Source organism: Sorex fumeus, unplaced genomic scaffold (assembly GCF_029834395.1).
Source record: "Sorex fumeus unplaced genomic scaffold, SorFum_2.1 ptg000044l, whole genome shotgun sequence".
NCBI lineage: Eukaryota > Metazoa > Chordata > Mammalia > Eulipotyphla > Soricidae > Sorex > Sorex fumeus.
In genome coordinates this window covers 20206297-20232770 of record NW_026606101.1, presented here as the reverse complement: position 1 = coordinate 20232770, position 26474 = coordinate 20206297, and the positions used below count along the sequence as shown (strand labels likewise).

The following is a 26474-nucleotide window of genomic DNA, read 5'->3' as shown; positions in this document are numbered from 1 at the left end:
AATTATACAATGATCAGATACCCATCCCTCCACCAGTGCCCATTTTCCACCACCATGGATAATGTCCCCCCCACCCCCATCCCCCCATCCCCCCCGCCTCTGTGGCAGGGCAATCCCCTGAAACACACAAACTTTTAAGTACATTTTCTTCTCTCAGTGCCTGCTTTACTGACAGCATTTCCAGGTTCTAAATCTCTCCTGCTTTTGTCTGAGGATGGTATAAATGTCTTAAAATTGTCGTCACTGAACAGAAGTCCACAGCTGGATTTTGGGGGGGTTCTGCTAATATTTCATAATTTTAAAACATCTGTCTGTACATATAATCCTATTCAATTCATATGCTTGACTGAACAGTGTTTAAAAGTAGTATATTAAGAAAGTAAGGGAAAATGTATATGAATATTACTTTGGCTAAATAAAACCAAAGCAATAAAATGACAAAAGTCTAAAAGGGCTATAGTGGGTCAGCAGGGCAGGATGCTTCCCTTGCACGCCACACCCACCCCCCACCCCCCACCCTAAGTTTCAAGCCCCAGCATTCCATCTGGTCCCCCAGCTGAGCACAGAGCCAGGAATAAGCCTTAAGCATTACTGGGTGTGACATCAAAACCAAAGGATTTGAAAAGAAGAAAAAGAAAGAAATATAAAAGAACAGGGCCAAAGAGAGAGTATAGGGGTTCAGGTGGCTTGCCTTGCAATGTAAATACCAGTTCAATCCCCTGTAACACATATGGCCCCTGTGCACAAGCCAAAAATAACCCTTAGAGCACTGAATGCCAGATGTGGCCCAAGCCCCTCCCACATCCACCTCCCATTAATAAAGACTAGGGAAGGATCGAGCTACTGAGAGTATTCGATATGCCAGACACAGTAACAACAAAGTCTCCAATGGAGACGTTACTGGACCCGCTCGAGCAAATCGACGATCAACGGGAGGGCCTTTACTTTACTTTACTTTTAGGGAAGGATCACCAGACCAAGATAAACAAGCAAGAAGAAAAAGTGCCTCAGAGGGTCACGGAGATAGCTCAGCAGTAAAGGCAAGCAAGAGATCATGAGTTCAATCCCTGGTGTGACCAATGTACAGATCCGTTGGGTATTCTCTTTGAAACCATAGTCTCCCATAAACAGTGTATGAGCTCTGGGGCACTACGGCTAGGCATACGCAAACTCCACAAGTAAACTGTGCAGTCTTTGGTGAGCACCACATATAAAAATTTGTGTAAACCACACAATCACCTGGCTGTGCATAACCCCAATGAGCAATGCAACCAGAATATGTGCAAGCACCATCACCAAAATGTCTACAACTGCCAGAGGACATCTCAACCTACTGCGCAAGCATCACAACCGGCTGTTTCTATGTGAGACCACTGGGCACCACAACAACAGCAAAAATGGGGGAAAGGAAAAAGAATTTGTTGATTTGTTTTGGGGCCACACCTAGCAGTGCTCAAGACTTATTCCTGGTTCTGCACTCAGGAATCACAGACATGGAAGGATCGGGGGACCATGTGGGGTACTGGCAAGGCAAATGCCCTACCACCCACTGTACCATCACTTTTGGCCCCAGGAATTTTTAAAAGAAAATCACCCATATGATTCCCACCCCCACCCCCCCCACCTCCCACCCCCACCCTAGCACTACTCAAAGTGATTCCTGAGTGCAGAGCCATAAGTAATCCCTCAGCATTGCTGGATATGGCTAAAAACTAAAATCAGAAACAAAAACAACAAGTACAACAAAAAACTACTATCTTCTTGGCCTGCAATTATTTTATCCTTTCTAAATAAAAGCTTTCTTCACCTTAAAAACAATCTTTAAAGATAAAAAAAAAAAAGAAGGCAACTCTACACACACACACACACACACACACACACACACAGTGTGTTCAACTTTTCAACACTGACTAAATATATAAATGAAAGGGTATGAACAGCTAAACAGAATGAATGAACGGTTCTCATTGGGCTTTCTTTAGCCGGGGGCGGGAAGGAAGTCTCATCTTCAAAGGTTCCTTCTGGCTCTGCACTTAGGAATTACTTATGACGGTGCTCAGGAGACCATATGTGATGCCGGGGATCGAAGTTAGGTTAGCCATGTGCAAGGCAATGCTAGTGCCCTACCCACTGTATCATCTCTCTAGTCCCCTACTTTGCACTGTGGGGGCCTAGGTTCAATCCCCATGGTCCCCCAAACACTCCAGAGAGTAATCCCCAAGCACATAGCCAGGAGTAAGCCCTGAGCACCGCCAGGTGTGGCAAAAGAAAAAAAAAAACAAAACTAAGGTTGGAGATGTGCATAAGGGCTAAAGAACCAGCCTAGCAGGGTCAAGGTCCTTCCTTTCCTTCTGGGCACCCACCACAATTACAGCAAAAATCAAACAGAAACTGCTCTTCTTATAGCTCATAAATAAAATGGAGTGGGAGAGAACTCAATTTTAGCTCTATTTTATGAGGACACTAGCTGGAGTGACAAAGTCTCCTTATAGCTCTGGTTTTATGTCTCTTACCTCTGTTATTTGAACTGTATCATCCATCACCACTTTTGGACTTCCATAAATACCTTTTTTATTGTGGCACCTGCAACCAAAGAAAAAACTCTTTAGAAATAACAACAGTCCTATTTAAACCCTATGATCGATCTTGGGGGAAAAGAAAACAATTTTACTAGATATATCATAGAGCGATGTGCTTCACATTTCAGGAGTCAGACAAGAAAACTGTGGGAGAAGTCCCCCTGCAACAAGTGGTGCTCCGGAGATCTGGGGCCCCCTCCTGGCGAGTCTAGGCCTGATTGGCTGGTAGTTTACCCAGGCCACCCCAGCAGTGCAGTAAATATTTGGCCCTGCAGATATAATTTTGTCTGTAAGTTGATGCATATACATATGATTTAGACTGGGTTGTGCAAAAATGTCAGCTGGTTATAGTTTGCCAATTCAAACAAACTATGAACAATCTGTCAATTCTAATCTACCCTTCTCCCAAGCCAGAAGTCCCAACTGTCCTAATACCTTCACCTCCCTTAACCACCAAAATCAATAATATAAAACTGCTCGTCTCAAACTATTGTAATTGCTTATGGTCTTGACATTAAGATTCCTGAGGTTCTGTAAGAACTGACTAACAAAACGTTAGGATTTGAAGAAATGGTACAGCAGTTAAGGTGTTTGCCTTGGACACAGACAACCCAGGTTTTATCCTGGGGACCTTAGATGGTCCCCATGTCTATCAGAAGTGATCCCTGAATGCAGGGACAGGAGTAAGCCCTGAACACTGTCAGGTCTGGCCCCCTCCAAAAGAAAAAAAAAATTTTTTTTTAAGTAGGCTTGAAGACTAACAGAGTCCCTAGAACACTGTAGGCAATTTAAAATGTTTCAAAAGCTCTCTAAGTCATTTGTCAAATTCAATACACACAGAATTCCACCACAATAAAAGTTAATAATAAACCCTAGCAATTTGTTATCTTTATTCTCTAAGACATCAAGCTTTTAATTTACTCTTCTTTTTGGGAGGGGGAGGAGGTGCCACACTTAAGGGTTGTTTGGGGTATAAAATGTGGTGCTGGGGATTGAACCCAGGCTGACTATAAACTAGGCAAGTGCCTTACCTGTTATACTATTTCTCCAACCCCTATTTAACTTATTTATTTAAAAGAAATTTTTAAGCACCGGGATTTAAAAAGTTATTCATATTTGTGTTTCAGACATACTCTGTTCCAGCATTAATCCCGCCATCACAGTCTTCTCTCCATCCGGGTTCCCTGGTTCCCTCGCACCCACTACCACTGGCCCCCTTCCCAGTCTGCCATCTCCACAGCACATTTTTCATTCTGATGCAAAGATCTCAGGATTTGGGGCATAGCAGTCGAGTGTATACTCTGCACATGTGACGGCTTGGGTTTAATCTCTGGCACTGCAAATAATAATGATCATGATATGATTATCTTTATTATTGTGCTTTCCTAACAAATTAATCTCAGCTTTTTGAAACCAAGAAACACTGCTGCTTGGATCTTTGACACAACTGACTTTGTCAAATCTTAGAAGATGCCAAGAGTTATTACCAACTAGAAATAACCAGACAGACAAAAAGAGCAGCAGCTTTTGATGCTTGCCTTACACGTGGCCACCCAGGTTTCTATCCCGACACCACACAACATCCCCTAAGAACCACTAGGAGTGATCCATGAGTACAGAGTCAGGAATGCCCTGAGTATAGCTGCAATAACCCCCAAACAAAACATAAGCAAAAAGAAGTGGCTCGGCAGCACGTGTGAATCAGTAGTAGAGCACTCTCCTTGCCATCTGAGAGGCACTAGGACTGCAAAAGAAAAAAATGGGGGAGGGGGAAGCACTTTCAACAAGGATTACAATATCCACTGTTAAGGGCTTAACATTAAGTGTCAGGCACTATGCCAAACTGAAAAATATATATCATTTGTATTTTACATTATCTTTAAAACAAGACAGGAAATAAATGTTTTGCTGATCTTATAGATAAAGAAACTGACAGCAATAAAATACCTTCTAAGGAGTCAAGAAACTGTCAAGCGTCAAACAAACCCAGTTACGAATGGTTCTAAAATCGATGCTGTCACCTTCTGGTTGAACAGAAACTATACTAACCAATAAACACGGGAACACATCAATAGCCACATGAAGAAATGGATTTCCTACAGTAGCAGCTGAATGTAAAATTTGAAAGTCTGCTGAAATATGCAATAGTTTTCATGTAATAATACCCTAAGTATGGCTCAGTATACAGTTAATGAGGCTTTTTAGTTATCATTTGACTTAAGGAATAAGAGCAAGTGGAAGAGGGGCTGGAGTGATAGTACAGCGGGTAGGGCGTTTGCCTTGCACGCGGCCAACCCAGGTTCGATTCCCAGCAGCCCATATGGTTTCCCGAGCACCGCCAGGAGTAATTCCTGAGTGCAATGCCAGAAGTAACTCCTGAGCATCACCGGGTGTGACCCCTCCCCCAAAAAAGATCAAATGGAAGAATAAAATCTGTGACTCAGCAGAATCACCTTCAAGATTAGAAATAAAACATTATGGCAATTTAGAGAGATGTCATGGTTCTAATTTCTACAGTTAATAGAGCCACTATAAAGTGGCTCTGATTTACAACAGCAACCAACAGTCTTGCTATTCACCAAGTTTCTGCCTTTTCATATCATCAAAAGGTAGACAGGAAAATCAGATTCCTGAATTCTCTTAAAGAGGAACTACTACTTAAAAATAGAAATAAATTAATATATAAAAGCAACTGTATAGTTTGACTGACACCCAATGTTCCTGTTTAATAAATTCAATCTTTAAAGAAGATAGTCTTGGGGCTGGAGTGATAGCACAGCGGGTAGGGCATTTGCCTTGCACGCAGTCGACTTGGGTTCGATTCCCAGAATCCTATATGGTCCCCCGAGCACCACAAGGAGTAATTCCTGAGTGCAGAGCCAGGAGTAACCCCTGTGACCCAAAAAGAAAAAAAAAAAGATAAGAAGATACTCTTACTTTTTTTTTTTTTTTTTTTTGCTTTTTGGGTCACACCCAGCAATGCTCAGGGATTATTCCTGGCTCTGCACTCAGGAATTACTCCTGGCGGTGCTTGGGGGGCCATATGGGATGCCGGGGATCGAACCCAGGTCAGCCACGTGCAAGGCAAACGCCCTACCCGCTATGCTACTGCTCTCGCCCCAATACTCTTTTTAAAATCTTACAATATAGTAATCTAGAACATTTATTAAGGTTCTCCAGTTAGTAACAAAAGGAAAATCTTGGGGCCACATAAATAGTACAGCAAGTAGGGAGCTTGCCTTGCACTTTATGGACCTGGGTTCACTATCTGGTACCCTTTATGGTTCCTTGGGCCAACCAGGAGTGCCCCCTGATCACAGAGCCACGAATAAGCCTTAAGCACTGCTGGGTGTGGCCCCAAAACAAAACAAAACAAAACAAAAAATCAGTTTATCATGTACAAGGAAAAACACAGCAGCTATCAGCAGACTTTGAAACAATTCAACAATGAATGGCTTTGAAATTTAGTCACAGATTTCATGTTATTTAACAAATTTAACCTAAAGTTACTTGGCAGATCAGAAGTAAATATGAAACTTACACTGTAGGTATGCCAATCAGACAAAAATGTCTGATAAATGACCAATGTCAAGACCCTGTGTGGGTGGGGCCAGAATGACAGGGTGTAGGACAACTGCTTTGCATACAAGCAACCCAGGTTCAATCCCTGGCATCCCATCCCATACGGTCCCCAGCCCTGTCAGGAAGAATCCCTGAGCCCAGAGCCTGTGCACCACCAAGTGTGACCCCGAAAAAACTAACAAAAACCCCAAAACAACGCTTTGCAGGGGGAAGAGGCAGAGTACGGGGCAAGACACTTGTCTTGCATACACTTGACCCTGGGCACAGCATACTGTCCCCCAGAATCACCAAGAGTGACCCCTGAAAATAGAGTCAGGAGTAGCCCCTGAGCAAGGTGGTTGGGCACCAACACTCCTTGCTTCAGACAAAAGATGCTTCACTAAGCCAGAAAGATAGCTCAACACTCCAGTGCGTGCTTTAACAACAGGAATCCAGGTTTAATTTCTGGCACCTAATGGTCCCCCAGAACCGCAGGGAGTGAGCCCTGAGTATAGAGCTGGAAGCAGTCCCCAAGAACTGCTAGTGTGGCCCAATACTCAAAATAAACAAAAAAGATGCTTTATATACACTTCCATGCAGTCAAAAAGCTAAAATAAAAAGTGAGACACTGGGGCTGGACTGACAATGCAGTGGGAAAGGTGTTTGCCTTGCATGTGACAGATCCAGGTTAGATCCCCAGCATCCCAGATGATCCCTCAAGCTCCATCAGGAGTGATTTCTGAGTGCAGAGCCAGGAGTAACCCCTGAGCATTGCTGGGTGTAGCCAAAAATACAAACAAACAAAAAAATCAATTTAACTGTACAATTTTGAAACTTCCATCTAACCTTAATTAATCTACAATGTAATGATATGCTAAAAGTTATTAAAAGAAAAATTGAATCTACAAATGTTTTCCAGGCAATTAATATGCTCGATTAAAAATTGGAGCTGGTGGGGCTGGAGCAATAGCACAGCGGGTAGGGCGTCTGCCTTGCACATGGCTGACCCGGATTCAATTCCCAGCATCCCATATGGTCCCCTGAGCACAAACAGGGGTAATTTCTGAGTGCAGAGCCAGGAGTAATCCCCGTGCATCGCCAGAGCTACAATACAGCAGGCAGGGTGCTTGTCTTGGACACAGTCAACCTGGGTTCAATCCCTGGCATCCCATATGGTCCCCCAAGCATCACCATGACAGAGCACTGATCAAGAAGTAACTCCTAAGCATTACAGGTATACCCCAAAAAACCAAGTAAATAAATAAATAAATAGAATTATGGGCTGTGAGGATCTGGGTGGAGGATGCAATATAAAACCCAGCTCCCGGAAGAGAGCAGCACAGAGTCTCCTGCCCCTGCACCTAGCTGTCCTCACCAGGGCCCCTTGGGAGGGGGGCAGGTTGAGCTTCCCTACCCGCCCCAAGCATAGCCCCAGCAGCCAAAGACCTCTGGAACTAGCCACAACCATGCTGAGACCACTCTCCACACGCATGAAGGTACCGGCAGAGGAACAAAGGCATGCGGGTCCCGGGGCTGAGATCTCCAAGCCTAGAATCTCAGGGCTAGGATGAAGGAGACGTTTCTGGTGCCTGCTTGAGGCAATCGACGAACAACAGGATGATCATGATCGTGATGGGCTGTGAACTTATAATGGTATTTGGTCACATATCAACACGAAGACATTTTCAAAGAGAAAATACATAGTATTTCATTACAAAAAGATCAACAATAGGGGGCTGGAGCAATAGCACAGCAGGTAGGGCATTTGCCTTGCATGCGGCCGACTGGGGTTTGATTCCCAGCATCCCATATGGTCTCCAGAGCACCGCCAGGACAGGAGTGATTCCTGAGTGCATGAGCCAGGAGTAACCCCTGTGCATTGCCGGGTGTGAACCCCCCAAAAAAAATCAACAATACTAGATGGACAGTTGCATCCCATTTTGATAGAAAACACTATAAATATAAAGCAAAATTATTCACCCAAAAAGAACTCCATTTTTCTCATTACCATATCTGTATTTATTATACTAAAGGTTAGAGAGATGGCTAACAGGGATGGAATGCAGGTTTTGCATGCAGAAGCCCTGGGTTAGAGCATAGGCACTAACAGGTCCCCTAGCACTGTCAGGTGTTTCCCCCCATGATCATAATTAGCAAATTATAATTTTTGTAGTCACTGTCACTGTTCTCCTGTTGTTCATCGATTTGCTCAATCGGGCCCAGTAACATTGTGAGACTTGTTACTGTGTTTGGCATATCGAATACTTCACGGGTAGCTTGCCAGGCTTTGCCTTGTGGGTGAGATATTCTCGGTAGCTTGCCAGGCTCTCTGAGAGGGGAGGAGGAATTGAACTTGGGTCAAGCCATGTTGGCTTTGTGCAAGACAAACGCCCTACCCGCTGTGCTATTGCTCTAGCCCATTTTTATAGTAATTATTAAATTTTATTTTTGTTTTATATAATTAAAATCTAATAATTACAACTATCATACTTTAATTTCATCCATAAGAAATTTGTGGGAGGGGATGGAGCGAAAGCACAGCAGGTAGGGTGTTTGCCTTGCACGTGGCCGACCGGGGTTAGATTCCCAGCATCCTTATGGTCCCCCAAGCATCGCCAGGAGTAATTCCTGGGTGAAGAGCCAGGAGTAACCCCTGTGCATTGCCAAGTGTGACCTAAAAAAAAAAAAATTGTGGAAATGTTTCTTCTCATTATAAAAGTAGCTACTTAGGGTCTATCAGGGAATTAGGGTGTTTGCTGTGTTTGCTTACATATGACTGGCCCCAGTTTTTGTGCCCAGTACCACACAGGGTCCCTAGTACAGCAATGAGTGATTCCTAAGCAGAGGCAGGAGTAGTCCCTAAGTACCATCATCCCCACCACCCAAAATAAGGAGCCCACATGAAAGCTTAGAGATAGCACAAAAGGCTAGAGAGAGCAGGAGCATGCAACCCTTGCATGCAGAGCTCCTAAGAGCTATTCCTGAACCAAATGGACCCCCAGAGCACCACCAGTGTGGTCATGGTAGTTCCTAGCAGCACTGGACCCAATCCAGCAGCACTTGGCCCAAGCAGCACCACACCACAGCACCAGCCCCAAAGCACTGAGCCCCGTCAGGCCCACAGGTATGTAGCCAGAAGTGGCCATAGCTGCCTGAGCACTTTAGGAAAGGGGATGTTTTAAAAAATACATACAGGGGCTGGAGAGATAGCACAGCAGGTAGGGCGTTTGCCTTGCACACGGCCGACCCAGGTTCGATTCCCAGCATCCCATGTGGTCCCCTGAGCACCGCCAGGAGTAACTCCTGAGTGGAGAGCCAGGAGTAACCCCTGTGCATCGCCAGGTGTGACCCAAAAAGCAATAAATAAATAAATAAATAAATAAAATAAAAAATACATACAATTGGGGCTGGAGCAATACTATAGCAGGTAGGGTGTTTGCCTTGCACACAGCCAACCCAGGTCTGATTCCTCGCATCCCTTAGGGCCCCAGAGTCCACCAAGAGTAATCTCTTATGGCAACATCTAGAGTGAAATACTGAAATATTACATGCCTGAAACACTATCAGCAGTAACTTTGTAATTTCATGGTGACTGAAACCCAAACATGAATAATTTTGTAATTTCACAGTGACTATATTAACAAAAAAAGTAATCCCTGAGCACCACCTTTTGGGTGTGGCAAAATAAATTTATACATATGTATCTATGTATATATATAATACACACACAAACGTGTATATATATATAAAAAACACAATAGTCTTAAATTCACTTTGTGATCAACGATGTTTAGAATATTTAATCTCTGCCACTTAACAGAAAAAAGTTTAATAAGCTCTTTTGTTTTCTTTTAATTTCTTTTTTAAAAAATTTTTAATGAATCATCATGAGATAGTTACAAAGCTTTCATGACTGAGTCTCAGTCATATAATGATGGAACACCCATCCCTCCACCAGTGCATATTTTCCACCACCAATGTCCCCAGTATACCTCCCGCCACCCCCACCCCACCCCACATCACCCCTGCCTCTATGGCAGACAATTTCCTTCTTATTCTCTCTGTACTTTTAGGCATTATGGCTTGCAATACAGATACTGACAGGCCATCATGTTTGGTCCTTTATCTACACCCTTTTGTTTTCTTAAAATCAAATTGAATCTCCTCTCTTTCCTTCAAAGACTGGGAAAAATTCCTTACCTCCCATACTATGAGGATCTGGAACTAGATGGTTACATAAAAATGTACAGTAAATAATCAAAAAATATGTATGTAACTAAAACATTTGACTTTTATTTAAATATTTTGTTGGAAAGTCCAGGACTCCCTTCTGAGTATGCATCTACTAATAAAAGCTTGGTGTCATACATCTGTGATTTCAATAGTATACTTAAAAGGGTCCTGGAGCAGTAAGTACAGCAGGTAGGGCACCTGCCTTGGACCAGGCTGGACCAGGTTCAATCTCCAGTACCCCATATGTTCCTCCAAGCCCTCTGCACTCTCCAAGTGCAGAGCCAGGAATAAGTCCAGAGTACCACTGGGTATATCCCCAAAACAAAAAAGTAGATAAGAGCTTAGACTATTAGGCAGAAAGGTAGTATAGCAAGTAAGGTGATTGCCTTGTATATGACCAACCTAGTCTGATCCCCTAGTTTGATCACAGCACATGGTCCCCCAGCACCACCTCCTGAGCACAGATTCAAAAATACTTCCTTAGCTCCAATAGGCGTGGTCCCCAAACCCAAAGCAAACCCCAAAAGAGAATTTAGATTGGGGCTGGAGCGACAGCACAGTGGTTAGGGCGTTTGCCTTGCACACGGTTGACCCAGGTTCGATTCCCAGCATCCCATATGGTCCTCCAAGCACAGTCAGGGGTAATTCCTGAGTGCAGAGCCAGGAGTAACCCCTGAGCATCGCTGGGTGTGACCCAAAAAGAAAAAAACAGAACTTAGATAACTATGAGATAATCACAGTTTTTCTTTCGGTTTTCCTTCTTATCTTTTAAAAGCTTTGAGGGCTAGAGATGGTTCAGGGTTAAGGCCCTTGTCTTTCATGTGGTCAACCCCAATACCATACCCAGCCACAATTGTTTCCTGTGCACAATCACAACTAAGTCCTGTGAACCACTGGGTGTGGGCCTGGAACAAACCAAAGTGTTCACACCCGTAACTAATAAGACAATAATCTGAGGGAAGTAGAACTTGCATTTATCTGTTCCCTGCAAGACGTTCAACATTAATTTTCTTAAAAAAACAATTATTTCTGGGGACTGGAGCCAGAGTACTGAGGGTAGGTTGCTTGCCTTGCAAAGGGCTGACTTGAGTTTCTGCCCAGGCATTCAGTAGGGTTCCCCCAGCACCACCAGGAGTGAATCCTTAATGCACACACTACCAGGTGTGCCCCTCACCCAGAACAAAGATTTATTTGGCTAACAAGGTGGGGGAAAAGGGTTATGGTTTCAAATGAACTTTAGTAGCATTTGTTCTATATCCTTAAAAACTGGGCTGGAGCGATAGCACAGTGGGTAGGGCATTTGCCTCGCAGGAGGCCAACCCATGTTCGATTCCTCCGCCCCTCTTGGAGAGCCCAGCAAGCTACCGAGAGTATCCCGCCCGCACAGCAAAGTCTGGCAAGCTACCCGTGACGTATTCGATATGCCAAAAACAGTACCACAATGGAGACATTACTGGTGCCCGCTCGAGCAAATCGATGAACAATAGAAGGACAGTGCTGCAGTGCAGTGCTATCCTTAAAAACCAGAATTGGAGAGCCTGATAGTACAGCAGGTAGGGTATTTGTCTTGCAAAAGGTTCAATCTCCAGCACCCCAAGCAGTCCTCTGAGCCTGCCAGAAGTGATGCCTGAGCACAGAGCCAGAGTAAACCCTGTGACCACCAGGTGTTGCCCAAACCACCACACATCAATAAAAAAAAAGAAAGCAACTGAATTTTGGGAGGAACAGTACTGGATCTATATAATGCTTTGCACAGTGGGTTTTTCTCCTTTTTGTGGGGAGGGGGGCTATACCACACACAACAATATCAAGAAGATACTGATCTTGCCAGAGCGATAGTACAGCAGGTAGGGCATTTGCCTTGCATGCGGCCGACCTGGGCTCAATCCCCGGCATCCCATATGGTCCCCCAAGCACCACCAGGAGTAATTCCTGAGTGCAGAGCCAGAACTAATCTCTGGGTGTGACCCAAAAAGAAAAAAAAAAGATATTGATCTTCTTGTCATATTTTTGCCTGCTTTTAGTATCAGGTTATAGCATACTTATACTTATTAATTTAACTGTGTTCTTGCCCATCTCTGTATCATTAAATTTTAACAAACTTAACAAAGCACTTAACACATATAAAAAGTTAAGTTTTGTAAAAAAAAAAAAAGTCATCTTCACTTCTTCACCCTTCTTGATTCATAATCCTGCAAACAGGAAGCTATTCAGGGAAGAGGATGTGTTTTAATGCCTTTGAGATTCTAGCACCTAATTACTTAGTATGCAGCAATCATCATTTCCCAAATTGACAAATACATGACTAAGTTTGTAAATTCAATACTAAGTCTTTAAAGGAAAGAGGGATGATACAGCAGGTTAGGCAATTGCCTTGCACGCAGGCGATCTGGGTTCAATCCCTGGCGTCTCATATGGTCCACTGAGCACCTCCAGGAGTGACCCTTGAGGGCAGAGTTAGCAGTTAAGCCCTGAGCACAGCTGGGTGTGACCCAAAAACCAAATAAAGAAACAAATAAATGCTTTGTTGGTTTCAACATATCTTTTTAGAGAAAAGAAAACATATGCTTTATTCATTTGGGATAGAAGATTACTAATTCTCACCACTTGTTAACCTAAAAAAAAAAGTTTTGTCAAAATACTCTTCTTCCTTTAAAGACAAACTTTATTTTATTTTACTAAAACTAATCAGTAATCCTATTCTTTGTGTATAAATGGAATGAACAAAATCTGTTTAGTATTCCCTGTAAGGTATGTTAGAATGTGATTCCTCCATGAATTGGATGCATGAAATAATGATCCATCATGAGGAAGTTAAATAACTTATGCAAGTTTGCATATTAAATAAGTAGAAGAATAGGAATTGAACCAAAGCAATACACTTTCAAATCCAACAGTTTAAAGATCATGGTATTTTATATTTTCATAAGCATGTCATCTATAGAATTTAAATAATTAAAAACAAAATTACAATCTCAAATTATAGTTAGAAATTTTTTTAAAGTTTAAAACATGGACTAAAGAATAATTTTGTATTTTATAAGTCCTGTTTACATTAGACATAAAAATCTTAAGTTAGCCAGAAAAATAGTACAGTGGATAAAGTACATGCCTTTTACTCGGCAAATATGGATTTGATCCCTGGCATCCCATATAATCCCTGGAGCCCACCAGGAGTTATTCCTGAGTACAGAGCCAGGAGTAACCCCCGAGGCACCACTAAGTGTGATCCAAAAACAACAACAAAAAAATCTTTAGTTAAATCTCTTTTGCAACCTATTAATACTTCACTGAATTCTTACATCTATTCAACAGCATTTCCAACCCCCCTCTGGGATGACCTGGAATCATTTGGCAAGAACTTTCCAAAAATGTATTATTAAAGAATCTCATGCTTTTAAAAGAAAGGATCAGACCAGGACTTGCAGCTGCCAAGAATGAGTTTAGTGCTAGTTTCCATGACTGCATCAATCTGAGACCAACACTGGGTATCCTTGGAAACCAATTCTTTGCTTCCCTCAATTAGGAAAAAGAATAGGGCAAAAGAGAGAAAATTTTCAGAATTATTTAACTTGTATTTATCGCGCCCACCACACTTGATAATCATCATGGGTCAAAGTCCTATCCAAGTCAAAATTGTGAGAAAGTTATGTGGTGTTTTGCAGAAAACCTCAAATTGGTTTACAGAGATTATCTTGATTCATAAAGATATTTTTATTTCAATCTTCTTTAAAAAAAATCACACAAAAAATCCAAAAGTGAAAAATACCACAATCAAGGTTATACTTGAAAACAATAATAAAAACAACAATAACAAAAACTGGGCCAGAGGAGATAAAGTGCAAAAGATAAGGTACTTGCCTTACATGAGCACAAGCACCCAACGGTATACTCCACCCCCCAAAAAGAATTCCATGAATAAAGGAAACAATATTTAATATCTTCAGAAGTTAGTATAAAACTACATGCTACCATCTAAATCTCTACACAGATTTTGTACATCTAGAAGAATCTTTTAAGTGTTACAAACTTCTAAATAAAAGACTTTAAAACTAAGAAATAAATTGAATATACTTATAAAAAGATCTCTACTTTGTAACATGTTACAAGTCCATGCATCTAGACTACTAGACTACATCTATAAAAGGAAGAACTTCCCATGGAGTACAAATAAACCTTAATGAAATACACAAGAGTACAGCCTATCAAACTTTTCAAACCAGGAACCATCCCACCCTTCTTCCCTTTAAACCAGGAACCATCCCACCCCTTCTTCCCTGGAGCTATTAATATACTTCCTGTCATCAATAGCAATGGCTAGAACAACTCCTCTGTTCAAAAGAACTAAAAATACATTATTGTACATATCCTCTAGGCTACCCACCCACTATTCTGATAGGAATGGCAGAAGGAAACGCAGAATTATGTGAAGTTCAGTAAAAGGCAGAGAAATTTTAGGGGATTTTTACTTTATTTTTTCTTCTTTTTCGGGGAGTTTCAGGGTTACACTCAGAGGTGGTCAAGGGCTTTCTTCTGGCTCTGTGCTCAGGGATCACTCAGGGCAATGCTCTGGGGCCGTATGTGGTATGATTAAAAACCAGGGTGGGACATGTGCAAGGCAAGTGCCTTGACACCTGAACTAGCTCTCCTTCCTTAACTTTTAATTTAGAATTTTTTTGTTTTCCTTTAAAAAAATTTAAAACTACTACATACTTACTACGTTTAAACCATGGTAATAAAAATTTATGCATATTGGAACTGGGCAAAGGCTGTAAGTATACAAAGATGGTTCATATAATCAGAGAGGACAGCTCAACAGTACTTTTAGTGAAGCTGGGTAAAAAAAAAAAATAGCCCCTGAGATCAGGAGATTGTTACCTGGAGGATGGGTTAAAAAGGAGACGGCCTGATCCTCCAAGATCATAGAAAGAGTAAATACTAGAACAAACTTCTGCAGTGTTAGAACTAAATTAAAATTAAATTGTAGTTTTCAGTATCTACAGACGTGTGTGTACATTTATACAACACATGTGAATTGTATAAAAATTCCTCCAACCACTGACATCTGGGTTTTACTTCCTGCCCAACAGGAGACATTCCTACCTATCAACTTCCTGTCACTGGAGAAAAAAAGGCTCTGGTTGGAGAGGTAATATAGAGGTTACAGTATTTTACAGTAATGCCTTGGTTGGAGCAACAGTTCTTGCTCTGCACACAGCTGACCACAGTTTGATCCCTGGCATGCCACATGGTCCCTTGAACCCTAGCAGGAGTGATTCTTGAGCACAGAGCCAGGAGTAAGCCCTGAATACTGTCAGACCCCCAAGCACCACCAGGAGTGATGACTCTTTTATTTTTCCTGCTTTTTGGGTCACACCCGGCAATGCTCAGAGGTTACTCCTGGTCCTGCACTCAGGAATTACTCCTGGCAGTGCTCAGGGGACCAGATGGGATGCTGGGAATCAAAATCGGGTTGGCCGTGTGCAAGGCAAACACCCTACCCGCTGTGTTATCACTCCAGCCCCAGGAGTGATCACTCTTGAGTGCAGAGGCAATATGCTCTGATCACCAACCCATATGGCCCAAACACACACTCCACCACGACCCACATGTCCCAAAAAGAGAAATAAAGTCACTCATCCACACTTTCCCTTAGTTCCTTCTGTCTTCTGACTAAACCTGGAACTTTCCCTGGTCCTGCACAACTAGGTGTGTTCCTGCCTTTGGGGAACTTAAGTAATAAACTTCCTTCAGACCAAGCATAATGGTTACTCCGTATCTGTATTGCAAACCATGATACCCCAAAGTAGAAAGAAAGAAAAAAGGAAATTGCCTGCCATAGAGGCAGGGGGTGAGGTGGAATGGGGGTGGGGAGAAGGATACTGGGGACATTGGTGGTAGAAAATATACACTGGTGGAGGGATGGGTGTTCTATCATTGTATGACTGAAACTCAAACATGAAAGCTTTGTAAGCACAGCTCATGGTGATTCGATTAAAAATTTTTTTTTAATTTAAAAAATAAATTTTCACATGTTTGCCACTCAATGCCTCTTTCGCAGACCACAACACCCAAAAGGAGAGAGAGAACACAGGGGATTGCCCTGCCACAGAGGCAGGGGGGGATGGGGGGATGGGGGTGGGGGGGATATTACCCATGGTGGTGGAAAATGGGCACTGGTGGAGGGATGGGTATCTGATCATTGTATAATCAAACCCAAGCACAAAAAATTGTAAATCTACAACTGTACCTCATGGTGTTTCACTAATAAAAAAAAATTTAAAAAATAAAATAAAATAAATAAAAAATAAATTTTCTTCAATGGCATTGGCTATTTCTTCCTAACTCAATTATACCTATAAATAAATCCCAGGTAATTTTTTTTTAATTTTCATTAGTGAAACACCATGAGGTACAGTTGTAGACTTACAAATTTTTGTGCTTGGGTTTCAGTTATACAATGATCCAGTACTCATCCCTCCACCAGTGCCCATTCTCCATCATTTACATTTGTTTTTTTTAAAATTTTTGTTAGTGAAACACCATGAGGTACAGTTGTAGATTTACAAATTTTTGTGCTTGGGTTTCAATTGTACAATGATCAAACACCCATCCCTCCACCAGTGCCCATTTTCGACCACCACGGGTCCCAGTATCCCTCCCATCCCCCACCCCACCCCCCATCCCACCCTGCCTCTGTGGCAGGGTATTCCCTTTTGTTCTCTCTCTCCTTTTGGGTGTTGTGGTTTGCAAAAGAGGCATTGAGTGGCAATCATGTTTGGTCTATAATCTACTTTCAGCATGCTTCTCCCATCCTGGGAGGATCCTCCCAACACCCTTTATTTGGTGCTCCTTTCTCTATCTAAGCTCCCTTTTCCCCTAGAGTGTGTGGCTGACCTCCAAGCCATGGAGCAAAACTCAATCCTAGGTAAATTTTTTAAACAATATCCTCTACTTCTGACCTCTAATAGCACCAAAGAGCAATGATATCCCAGTAACAAAGAACAAACCTGGCATCCAGATCTTATTTTCTAAATATATTCTTTAATACAAAAACCCAAAGTTCTTGATGAAATAGTTGATTATGAAAATGGATAATGAAAGAAGATAAACCAAACAAGAAAAGCCAGGGCAGAGAGAATACAGGCAGTAAGGTGCTAGCCTTCCAGCCAGTCAATCCTATTTAATCCCTGGCATCACATACTGTCCCCTCAGCACTTTCAGGAGTGATCCTTGAGCACAGAGCCAGGAGTAAGTTCTGAGCACAATTAGGTCTGACTCAAAACAAAAGAACTGGAAAAAAATTAAAGGTCAGGGGGCTGGAGAGATAGCACAGCGGGTAGGGCCTCTGCCTTGCACGCAGTCAACCTGGGTTCGATTCCCAGCATCCCATATGGTCCCCTGAGCACCGCCAGGAGTAACTCCTGAGTGCAGAGCCAGGAATAACCCCTGTGCATCACCAGGTGTGACCCAAAAAGCAATAAATAAATAAATAAATATATAATGAAAAAAAATTAAAGGCCAGTAATCCTAGTGACAGGCACATGATAAAAACGGATAGGAGTCAGTTTCACAGTGTTCCCACAGACTAAATCTACGACAATCTGAGCAACAATGCAAATGAAAACACTAATAACATAGAATCCCAGGGGTCCATATTAATTTGTTAAGAGGTTTTTTCTTTTATTTTGTTTTGGGGCTACATCCAGCAGTGCTCAGGACTTACTCCTGTCTCAGAAATAACCCCTGGCAAGGCTGCGGCATTGGGTGTTGGGGATTGAACCTGGGTTAACTGCTTGCAACCATCTTACTTGCTGCATTAACTCTTCAGGCCCTAAACTTTAAAAAAAAAAATTTGTACCAAGCTTTTCCTTACAATAAGATGCCAAATGACAAATACAGAAGGAATGGTGACATTTCAAAAATTCACCATCTGCGGCTAGAGATATAGGACAGGAGTTTAGGCACTTGTCTTGCATACAACCAATCCCAGACCTGTCCCCAGCACCACATATGGCCCCCTAAGGATCACCAGGAGAGATTCCTAAGCATAGAGCCACAAGTAAGCCCTGAGTACTGCTGGGTGTACTCAAAACCAAAACACAAATAAGTATTCAAGCCCAGAACTAATAAGATAGTACCTTGGGAGAAGAGGCGATTTGCATTTATCCAATGCCTTCATGATATTCAACTTAATTTCCTTAAAAATAACTCTAGGGCTGGAGCAATATTATAGCAGGTAGGGCGAGTACCTGCACTCAGCTGACCCAGGTTCCATTCACAGCACACCACATGAACCCCCAAGTCCGCCAGGAGTGAATCCTGAGTACAGAATCAAGGGTAAGCCCAAAACACACACACACAAAAACTTTCTATTCATATTTTATAAAATTTTTAACTGGGCTACAAGATTACACAATAGGTATCAGTACATAAACAAGTATAAAATTTGCCAACCCCTGGAAATATAAAATTTAATAACTGCAGAAGATGAGAAGAATGTAGTCTACCAGTCATGTGTTCCCAGATTTTGTTATTTAGTTAGGTTTTGGGTCACGTTCAGCAATGCTTAGGGCTTACTCCTGGCTCTGTGCTCAGAAACCAATGAAACTACAGAACAAAAACAAACCTAAAAAACATAGAAACATATAAAAAACATAGAAATGGGGGTATGGTGCCGCCAGCAGGTCGGTCTGTACCTGTGAGGCGAGTGCATCAGCAGCCTGATGGCACCTTCAGACTTCCAGATACCCCAAAATTGCTGCTGTGCCTTTGGCCAGACCCCAAAACCTCGGGGCAACATTTACCAAGAAAGTAAAAGGCCAAAAGTTAGGTATGTGGGAGACACACCCACAAACCACCTCTGGTTCAGCTATATAATAGGAAGCATGGCCTCTCTGGTTCCTGACTGAACTGCTTAATGGCCATGATCCCAGAGACTCAGAAACAAATCTTGAAACCCAACGGCTTTTGGCAGAAATGCATCCAGTCCCTGCAGTAGGTTACCGGTGCTGGGCCAACCCAGGTGGGAATAGGTTTCATGCCTTGGCCTGTTCCGCCTAGCAGCCCAGTTGTCGCCATCCTCCAAAGGCCACTGAACAGTCAGGTTTGGATCCCCAGTGACGAGACACTAAGGGGCCTCACGGGATAGGGGTGGAGCCGATCCTGTCCTCCCCACCCCAACAAGACCCCAAGTCATTGGCCACGAACAGCCCCTCTGGTTCCTGATCAAGCTGCTTAATGCCCATGATCCCAGAGACTCAGAAACAAATCTCAAAACCCAGCGGCTTTTGGCAGAAATGCGTCCTGACCATGCAGTAGGTTACTGTCGCCAGGCAACCCCAGAGGGGAAAAGGTGGTGTCCCTCCGCCTGCTTCCCCCTGGCTCGGTGGCCGTCATCCTCCAGAGGCCATTGGACAGTCAGGTTTGGGCCAGTAGTGATGAGACATTTTGGGCCTCACGGGATGGGGGTGGAGCTGGTCCTGTCCTCCCCACCCCAATGAGACCCCAACTCATCATCCATGAACGGCCTTTCTGGCTCCTAATCAAGCTTCTTAACGGCCATGATCCCAGAGACTCAAGAGCAAATCTCGAAATCCAGCAGGTTTCGACAGAAATCCCTCCAGATTTAAGTGTTAAAATTTCGGAATTTCAAAATCACGCGGCCACTACTGCAGCCATGCGACATCCTATGTTATTCATAACCAGCAACAGAAAACAAATTGTCTACTGTTGCCTTTTCAGCAGATCTGAGTGTTGGGGTAAAATCTCAAATAATAATGGTGGGTCTGGTGTCAAAATATTGAATGTGATCAAAGTAGAGTAGAAATCATCTGCCCCACAGGTAGGGGGAGGGTGTGGGATGGGGGTATACTGGGGTTGTTGGGGGTGGAGAATGGGCACTGGTGAAGGTATGGGTGTTTCATTGTATGACTGAGACTTAGACCCAAAAGCTTTGTAACTGCTCTCATAGTGATTCAATAAATAAAATTATAAAAAATGAGGAAAAAAATAAAAAAATTAAAAACATAGAAAAATGAAAGGAATTAAATTCAAAACATCAATAGATAACAATATACTCAAAGCAGAGTCTCCTGCCCCCGCGCCTGGCTGTCCTCGCCAGGGCCCCTTGGAGGGGAGCGGATTGAGTTTCCCTCCCTGCACCAACCAGGGCTCCAGCAGCCGAAGACCTCCAGAACCAGCCACCACCATGCTGAGACCACTCTCCACAGGCATGAAGGTACCAGTAGAGGAACAAAGCCATGCGGGTCCCGGGGCTGAGATCTCCAAGCCTGCTCAGATCAGGGCTGAACATCCTCCACCCAGATCCTCCATATTCCAGTAGGCAGGGGTCACACCCACCAACTGGCCCCCTGGTGCCATGTAATCCCATCAACAGCTAAGACCCAGAGACTATAAAACCCAGCTCCCGGAAGTGCGTGGCACATTTGCGGCTGTGCAACATCTTATTATCTCGTTCTTACTTTGGACAAACTGGCAGGCTACTGAATGCATCCTGCCCACACGGCAGAGCCTGGCAAACTCCCCGTGGCATAATCAATATGCCAAATACCAGTAACAATGATGGGTCTCATTCTCCTAACCCTGAATGAGCTTTGATATGGCACTTTTAAAAAAAATTTCAGGGCTAGGATGAAGGAGATGTTACTGGGGCCTGCTAAAGGCAATTGACGAACAACAGGATGGTCCTGATCGTGATCGTCCTAATCGTGATACTCAAAGCTAAAATGAAATCACCACTCATGAGTGTGATACTGACAACCTTAACAGTTTTTGTTGTTTTCTAGCTTGGCATGTCTAATGGTCAACACCATATAGCACTAATTCTTCCACAATTTCCCATTCAAACAACTGCAAAGACATTTCCCAGTATGCTCTGCACTATACGGTGTTCCACTGGTCCCACAAACTAATAGCGACTAATAATTCATGATCCCAAATGTATATACAAACATGGGCACTAACATTACCAATACATAACATAAGGTAGACAGTTTATATGCTTATATGTCACATTACTAAAAAGTTTCAAACAAGAACATCCTACTAGATACCTAATATATAATTTGAGCCTTTAAATAACTACCACCTTTGGGGGCCAAAGTTATAGTACAACAGGGAGGGCACTGGCCTTGCACGCAGCCAACCCTGATTCAATCCCAGTACCCCATATGGTCCCTCGAGTCCACCAGGGGTAATCCCTAAGTGTAGAGCAGGGAGTAAACCCTGAGCACTGCTGGGTGAGGCCCAAAACCAAACAAATAAAAATCAATCACTACCACCTCTATACTACTAACACCCCCAGGTCCCATCTCTTTCTTACTCTGAAACCTAACTTTACCCTGGCTTTATGATTATAGCTACCTATTAAAATCTTATCTTTTTTAAAAAATATATACAATTTTAATTAATTTACTTTATGGGCTGGAGCAATAGCACAGAGGTAGGGCGTTCACCTTACAAGCGGCCAACATGGCCGACCCGAGTTTGATTTCTCCGCCCCTCTCGGAGAGCCTGGCAAGCTACTGAGAGTATTCGATATGCCAAACACAGTAACAACAAAGTCTCCAATGGAGACGTTACTGGGCCCACTCGAGCAAATCGACGATCAACGGGAGGGCCTTTACCTTTACCTTTATCTTTTACTTTATGGGGCAATACCTCACGGTGCTCAGGGCTTACTCCCAGCTGTGTTCAGGGATCACTTGCAGCAGGGCTGGAGTTGAGAGATCAAACTCTGGTTTGAGGGATCAAGCCCTGATCAAACCTTGTGTTCAAGGCAACACAAGGTTGTACTATATTGCCAGTCCTTTAAACCTTACCTTATTAGGCAGGTAATTGATATCATATAAAAACCAGGGACAGATAAGACAGAACAGGATTAAAATGCTTGCCTTGCATTTGGTCAATCCTGGCTTCATTCCTACCACTGTATATGTACTGCCCCATTGCTCCTAAGCACTGCTAGGAGTGACCCCTCATCCCTGAACCAGGAGAAGCACTAGGTGAATTTAAAAACAACAAAAAAAATATCAACAATATAAACGAAAGGCCAGGGGCCAGAACAGTACAGTGGGTAGGAGAGGGAGGGAGGGAGGGAGGGAGGGAAAGACCAGAGAGATAGTACAGGATTAAGGCACTTGCACATAGCTGTCTCTAGCTGGATCCCTGCACCACATATGATCTTCTGAGCATTACCATGAGTGATCCCTGAGCAGTCAATAGTAAGTACTGAGCACCACCAGATATGGCCCAAAGACACATACATAAAAGAAAATACAAAAGAATATACAGCAAATGGGCAGTATCCTTCTTACCAGTTATTCAGTTCCCCACTGCACCAAGAGGTAATTATTACCTTTTATCGTTATTTTTCAGTATCTTTCTAGAGCTACAAAACAGTCTCTACACTCAGCCACAAATGCATATATATAAATTACTTAAATCTCTTCAAGTGAACTACATCACAAGAACTTTCTCCACTGGTCCTATATTTTAGAAATTACAGTACTTTAGAATTAGGTAATTTTAGGGAGCGAAGGATCTTAGACTATCAAGTATCTTATCACTTTACATTTGGAAGAACTATGAGCCAGATTCCCTTCCTTCCATCTGAGTTCCGGAAATCTCCCTGCCAGACCTCTGATGCCATATCCACACTCTGTGCCCACAACTCCACTCAATGCTACTTGGTCACACCTCACATTTCACATACTCAGACCTGCTGTGGTGAATCCACAGACTCAGAGATGGCTCTGGCTGCCACCAAGGACTTCATTCTATTAACCTTATTCTTTGTTCTGTCCACCTAGCCCACAATACAGTCATCACAGGGCAGTGGTAGTGGTAAGAAATCACAGAGCCTTGTATCTCAGCTAGAGGAAGTTGATGATGATAGTGGTATCAGCAGTGCAGTACAGCATGTCTAAAACTCAACTATAAATGACTTTGTAAATCACAGGGCTTTAATAAAATAATAAATTTAAAAAATTTTTAAATGTAAAAATTTTTAAAAATCAGCTTTGAGTGGGCCAGAGCAATAGCACAGCGGCAGGATGTTTGCCTTGTGCGCAGCTGGCCCGGCCGAGCCGTGTTCGATTCCTCCACCCCTCTCGGAGAGCTCGGCAAGCTACAGAATATCTTGCCCGCACAGCAAAGCCTGGCAAGCTACCCGTGACATATTCGATATGCCAAACACAGTAACAAGTCTACAATGGAGACGTTCCTGGGCCCGCCCGAGCAAACTGATGAACAACAGGAGGACAGTGACAGTGACAGTGACAGCTTTGAGTATCAAATCTGGTTAGAATCACTGAACAGCTAAGTGAACTCATCTGCTGCAACCAAATTCAAAGTGTAAGTAATAATGATTTTTCCACAGCAAAACTACATTGTTACTACACTCCAGGACACCAGGACCCTTCTGAGACCATTTGTCTTCAATGCCATTGTGTATGGACTATCAGACAATGTATATGAATTATCAACTATATGAAAGTGAATGACAGAAATAAGCACAGACTCTACACCAAGACCAGAGTAGAGAAATACAGACTGGAGGAATTAATTTCTAACCTAAGAAGTGATAATGCTAGGTACAGAAGGAAATGGACAATCCTAACAGAAGGCCTGAAAGAGCATGGCACAGTCAAAGGGAAAAGAGAGGGCTAAAATGGGTAAGAAGGGTGTGATCAAGGAAATTTGCTCTGATAAGAAATTTGGATTTTATCCAGAGGATTTTAAGCTGTGGAGTGCAATAATTAAATAAGGAAGTCAAAAAGATCACTTTTGGCAGGAATATAATAAATAACTCAGAACTAGGAAGTAATACTGAGCAGACATCTAGGGAATCTGCAATAATCATCTGCACAAGATAAAAACCTGAACCGGAGAACAGAAGAAATGGTGAATTGCAGGGAACCTTCAGACAAAAACACATAACCAGCCAGATGAACATCATCCCCCAAGTTTCTAGTACGGTTTACTCATTAAGATAGAGAGCATCAAAAATAACAACAAAAACCCACACAAAGAGAAGAGAAGATTAGTTCTGAGCCTGGCAAACAGCTCACCGGAGATGACCAATAAATTGTGGGCTATCATCCAGGTCTGTATTAGCAAATTTTCTCCTCAATAACAAATAGAAGGAAGCTGAAACCATAATCACAGGCATGTGCTTCCAGGAAGAATGTTTAGGATGAAACCTAAGATGGCTAAGGATGGAATCTTTGGTGAACCAAAGAGTGCTCAAAGAAGGAGCCTCAAGGGAAATGAGTGGCCAAAGAGAGATACAGAAAAACCAGTAGAGCCAGGAGTGAGCCCTGAGCACAGGAAGCTGTAGCCCATATACAAAATTATTTATACACGGAAATTAACTTTTAGGGCTAGAAAGATGGTATTTGCCTTGCATATGACTATAGCAGGCACAGCCTTGGTTAGAATCTCCACATCACACATGACCCCCTGAGCAGTGCCAGGGGTCACTCCTGAGCACAGCACAAGGAGTTGTCCCTCTGTATACCAGGTGTGGCTCACACCCTCCGCCCAAATAAATAAGAAATTTTTGTTTTTTGGGTCACACCCGGCAATGCTCAGGAGTTACTCCTGGCTCTGCATTCAGGAATTATATCCAAGAAGGCTCAGGGACCATATGGGATGCTGGAGAAGCGAACCCTGGACCGTTGCATGCAAGGTCAACACCCTCCCCGCTGTACCATCACTCTACCCCAAGAAATTAACTTTTTAATACTACTGAAATTATTTTGTGGGTTAAGATAGTAACTCTAGCCTAATAAATGTATTTCAAACATCAAAGGTAATTTAATTCAGATGAAGGGGTATGAACAAAAATATTTTAGTAAATAGTTTTATTTAGGAAATAAGAGAGAGAGTAGTGTAAAGAAAAGAAATAACACATTCCAAGTTGGGCTGTGCCAGAAACTCTAGTGAGCACAAATTTAACCTATTAGGTTTAACGTAAAACTGAAAGATGAGTGAAAACTGTTATTTCTAAACAAAATTTACAATACATGAAACTACAATTACAAATCTGAAAGTGGGCTTTATTTGCTACTTAAGTAAACAAAATATTATTTAAATCCAAGTTAAGATGAAGCATAGTCCTTTCTAGGCACAAAGCCCCCTCAGACATTAAAAATTTCAGAGATAGGGACTGAAGCATAGTTTCACCCTAAGCATGCCATATAGCCCTCTGAGCCTGCCAGGAGTGATCCCTGTGAGCAAAGCGAGGAGTAAGTCTGAGAACCACTGAGTGTGGCCCCAAAAACCAAAAAATTCCAGATATAAGGAGCAGGGAGAACGCCCAAGTGGTAGAACAGGGACCTGACTTCCATCCGTGGTACTGCAGACACAATGAACACCATGGGTATGATCCCTATAAAAGAAAATTCAGAGATAACAGCACTACCTGCAGCACTGTCCTCCCATTGTTCACCGATTTGCTCGAGCGTGCACCAGTAACGTCTCCTTTGTGAGACTTGTTGGTACTGTTTTTGGCATATCAAATAAGCCACGGGGAGCTTGCCAGGCTCTGCTGTGCAGGCGAGATACTCTTGGAAGATTGCCGGGCTCTCCGAGAAGGGTGGAGGAATCAAACCCGGGTGAGTCGCGTGCAAGGCAAATGCCCTACCTGCTGTGCTATGGCTCCAGACCCAGAGATAACAGATAAAAAAGAATTCTATTAACCACTACTTGCTCTAAAGCAGCTTTCCTCAATTAGTTGAACCACATAACATAGAACCATTGTCGCTGTCACTGTCCTCCCGTTGTTTATCGATTTGCCGGAGCGGGCCCAGTAACACTGTGAGACTTATTACTGTGTTTGTCATATCAAATACCTCAGGTAGCTTGCCAGGCTTTGCTGTGAGGGTGAGATACTCTTGGTAGCTTGCTGGGCTCTCCGAGAGGGGCTGAGGAAGCGAACTCAGGTCGGCCATGTTGGCCGCATGCAAGGCAAACGCCCTACCCACTGTGCTATCGCTCCAGCCCAGAAAGATCCACAAAAAAGATAAATTAAAAAAAAAAACAGAATCATATGACAAACCCTTATTTTAACTATTA

General features: G+C 42.9%; 1 protein-coding gene across 3 annotated transcripts in view; it reads right to left on the bottom strand.

The window, feature by feature from the left end:
• PTPRA (protein tyrosine phosphatase receptor type A) overlaps positions 1–26474 on the bottom strand; it is a 140050-nt gene that overhangs the window by 100971 nt on the left and 12605 nt on the right. For 2 of the 3 annotated variants that reach the window (XM_056121200.1, XM_056121201.1), the window contains exon 2: positions 2514–2583. The exons of the other annotated variant lie outside the window; for it this stretch is intronic. In XM_056121200.1, coding sequence (XP_055977175.1) covers positions 2514–2540 — 27 coding nt within the window. In that variant the 5' untranslated portion in view covers positions 2541–2583. The remainder of the gene's footprint in view (positions 1–2513; positions 2584–26474) is intronic. 3 annotated transcript variants of the gene reach the window in all.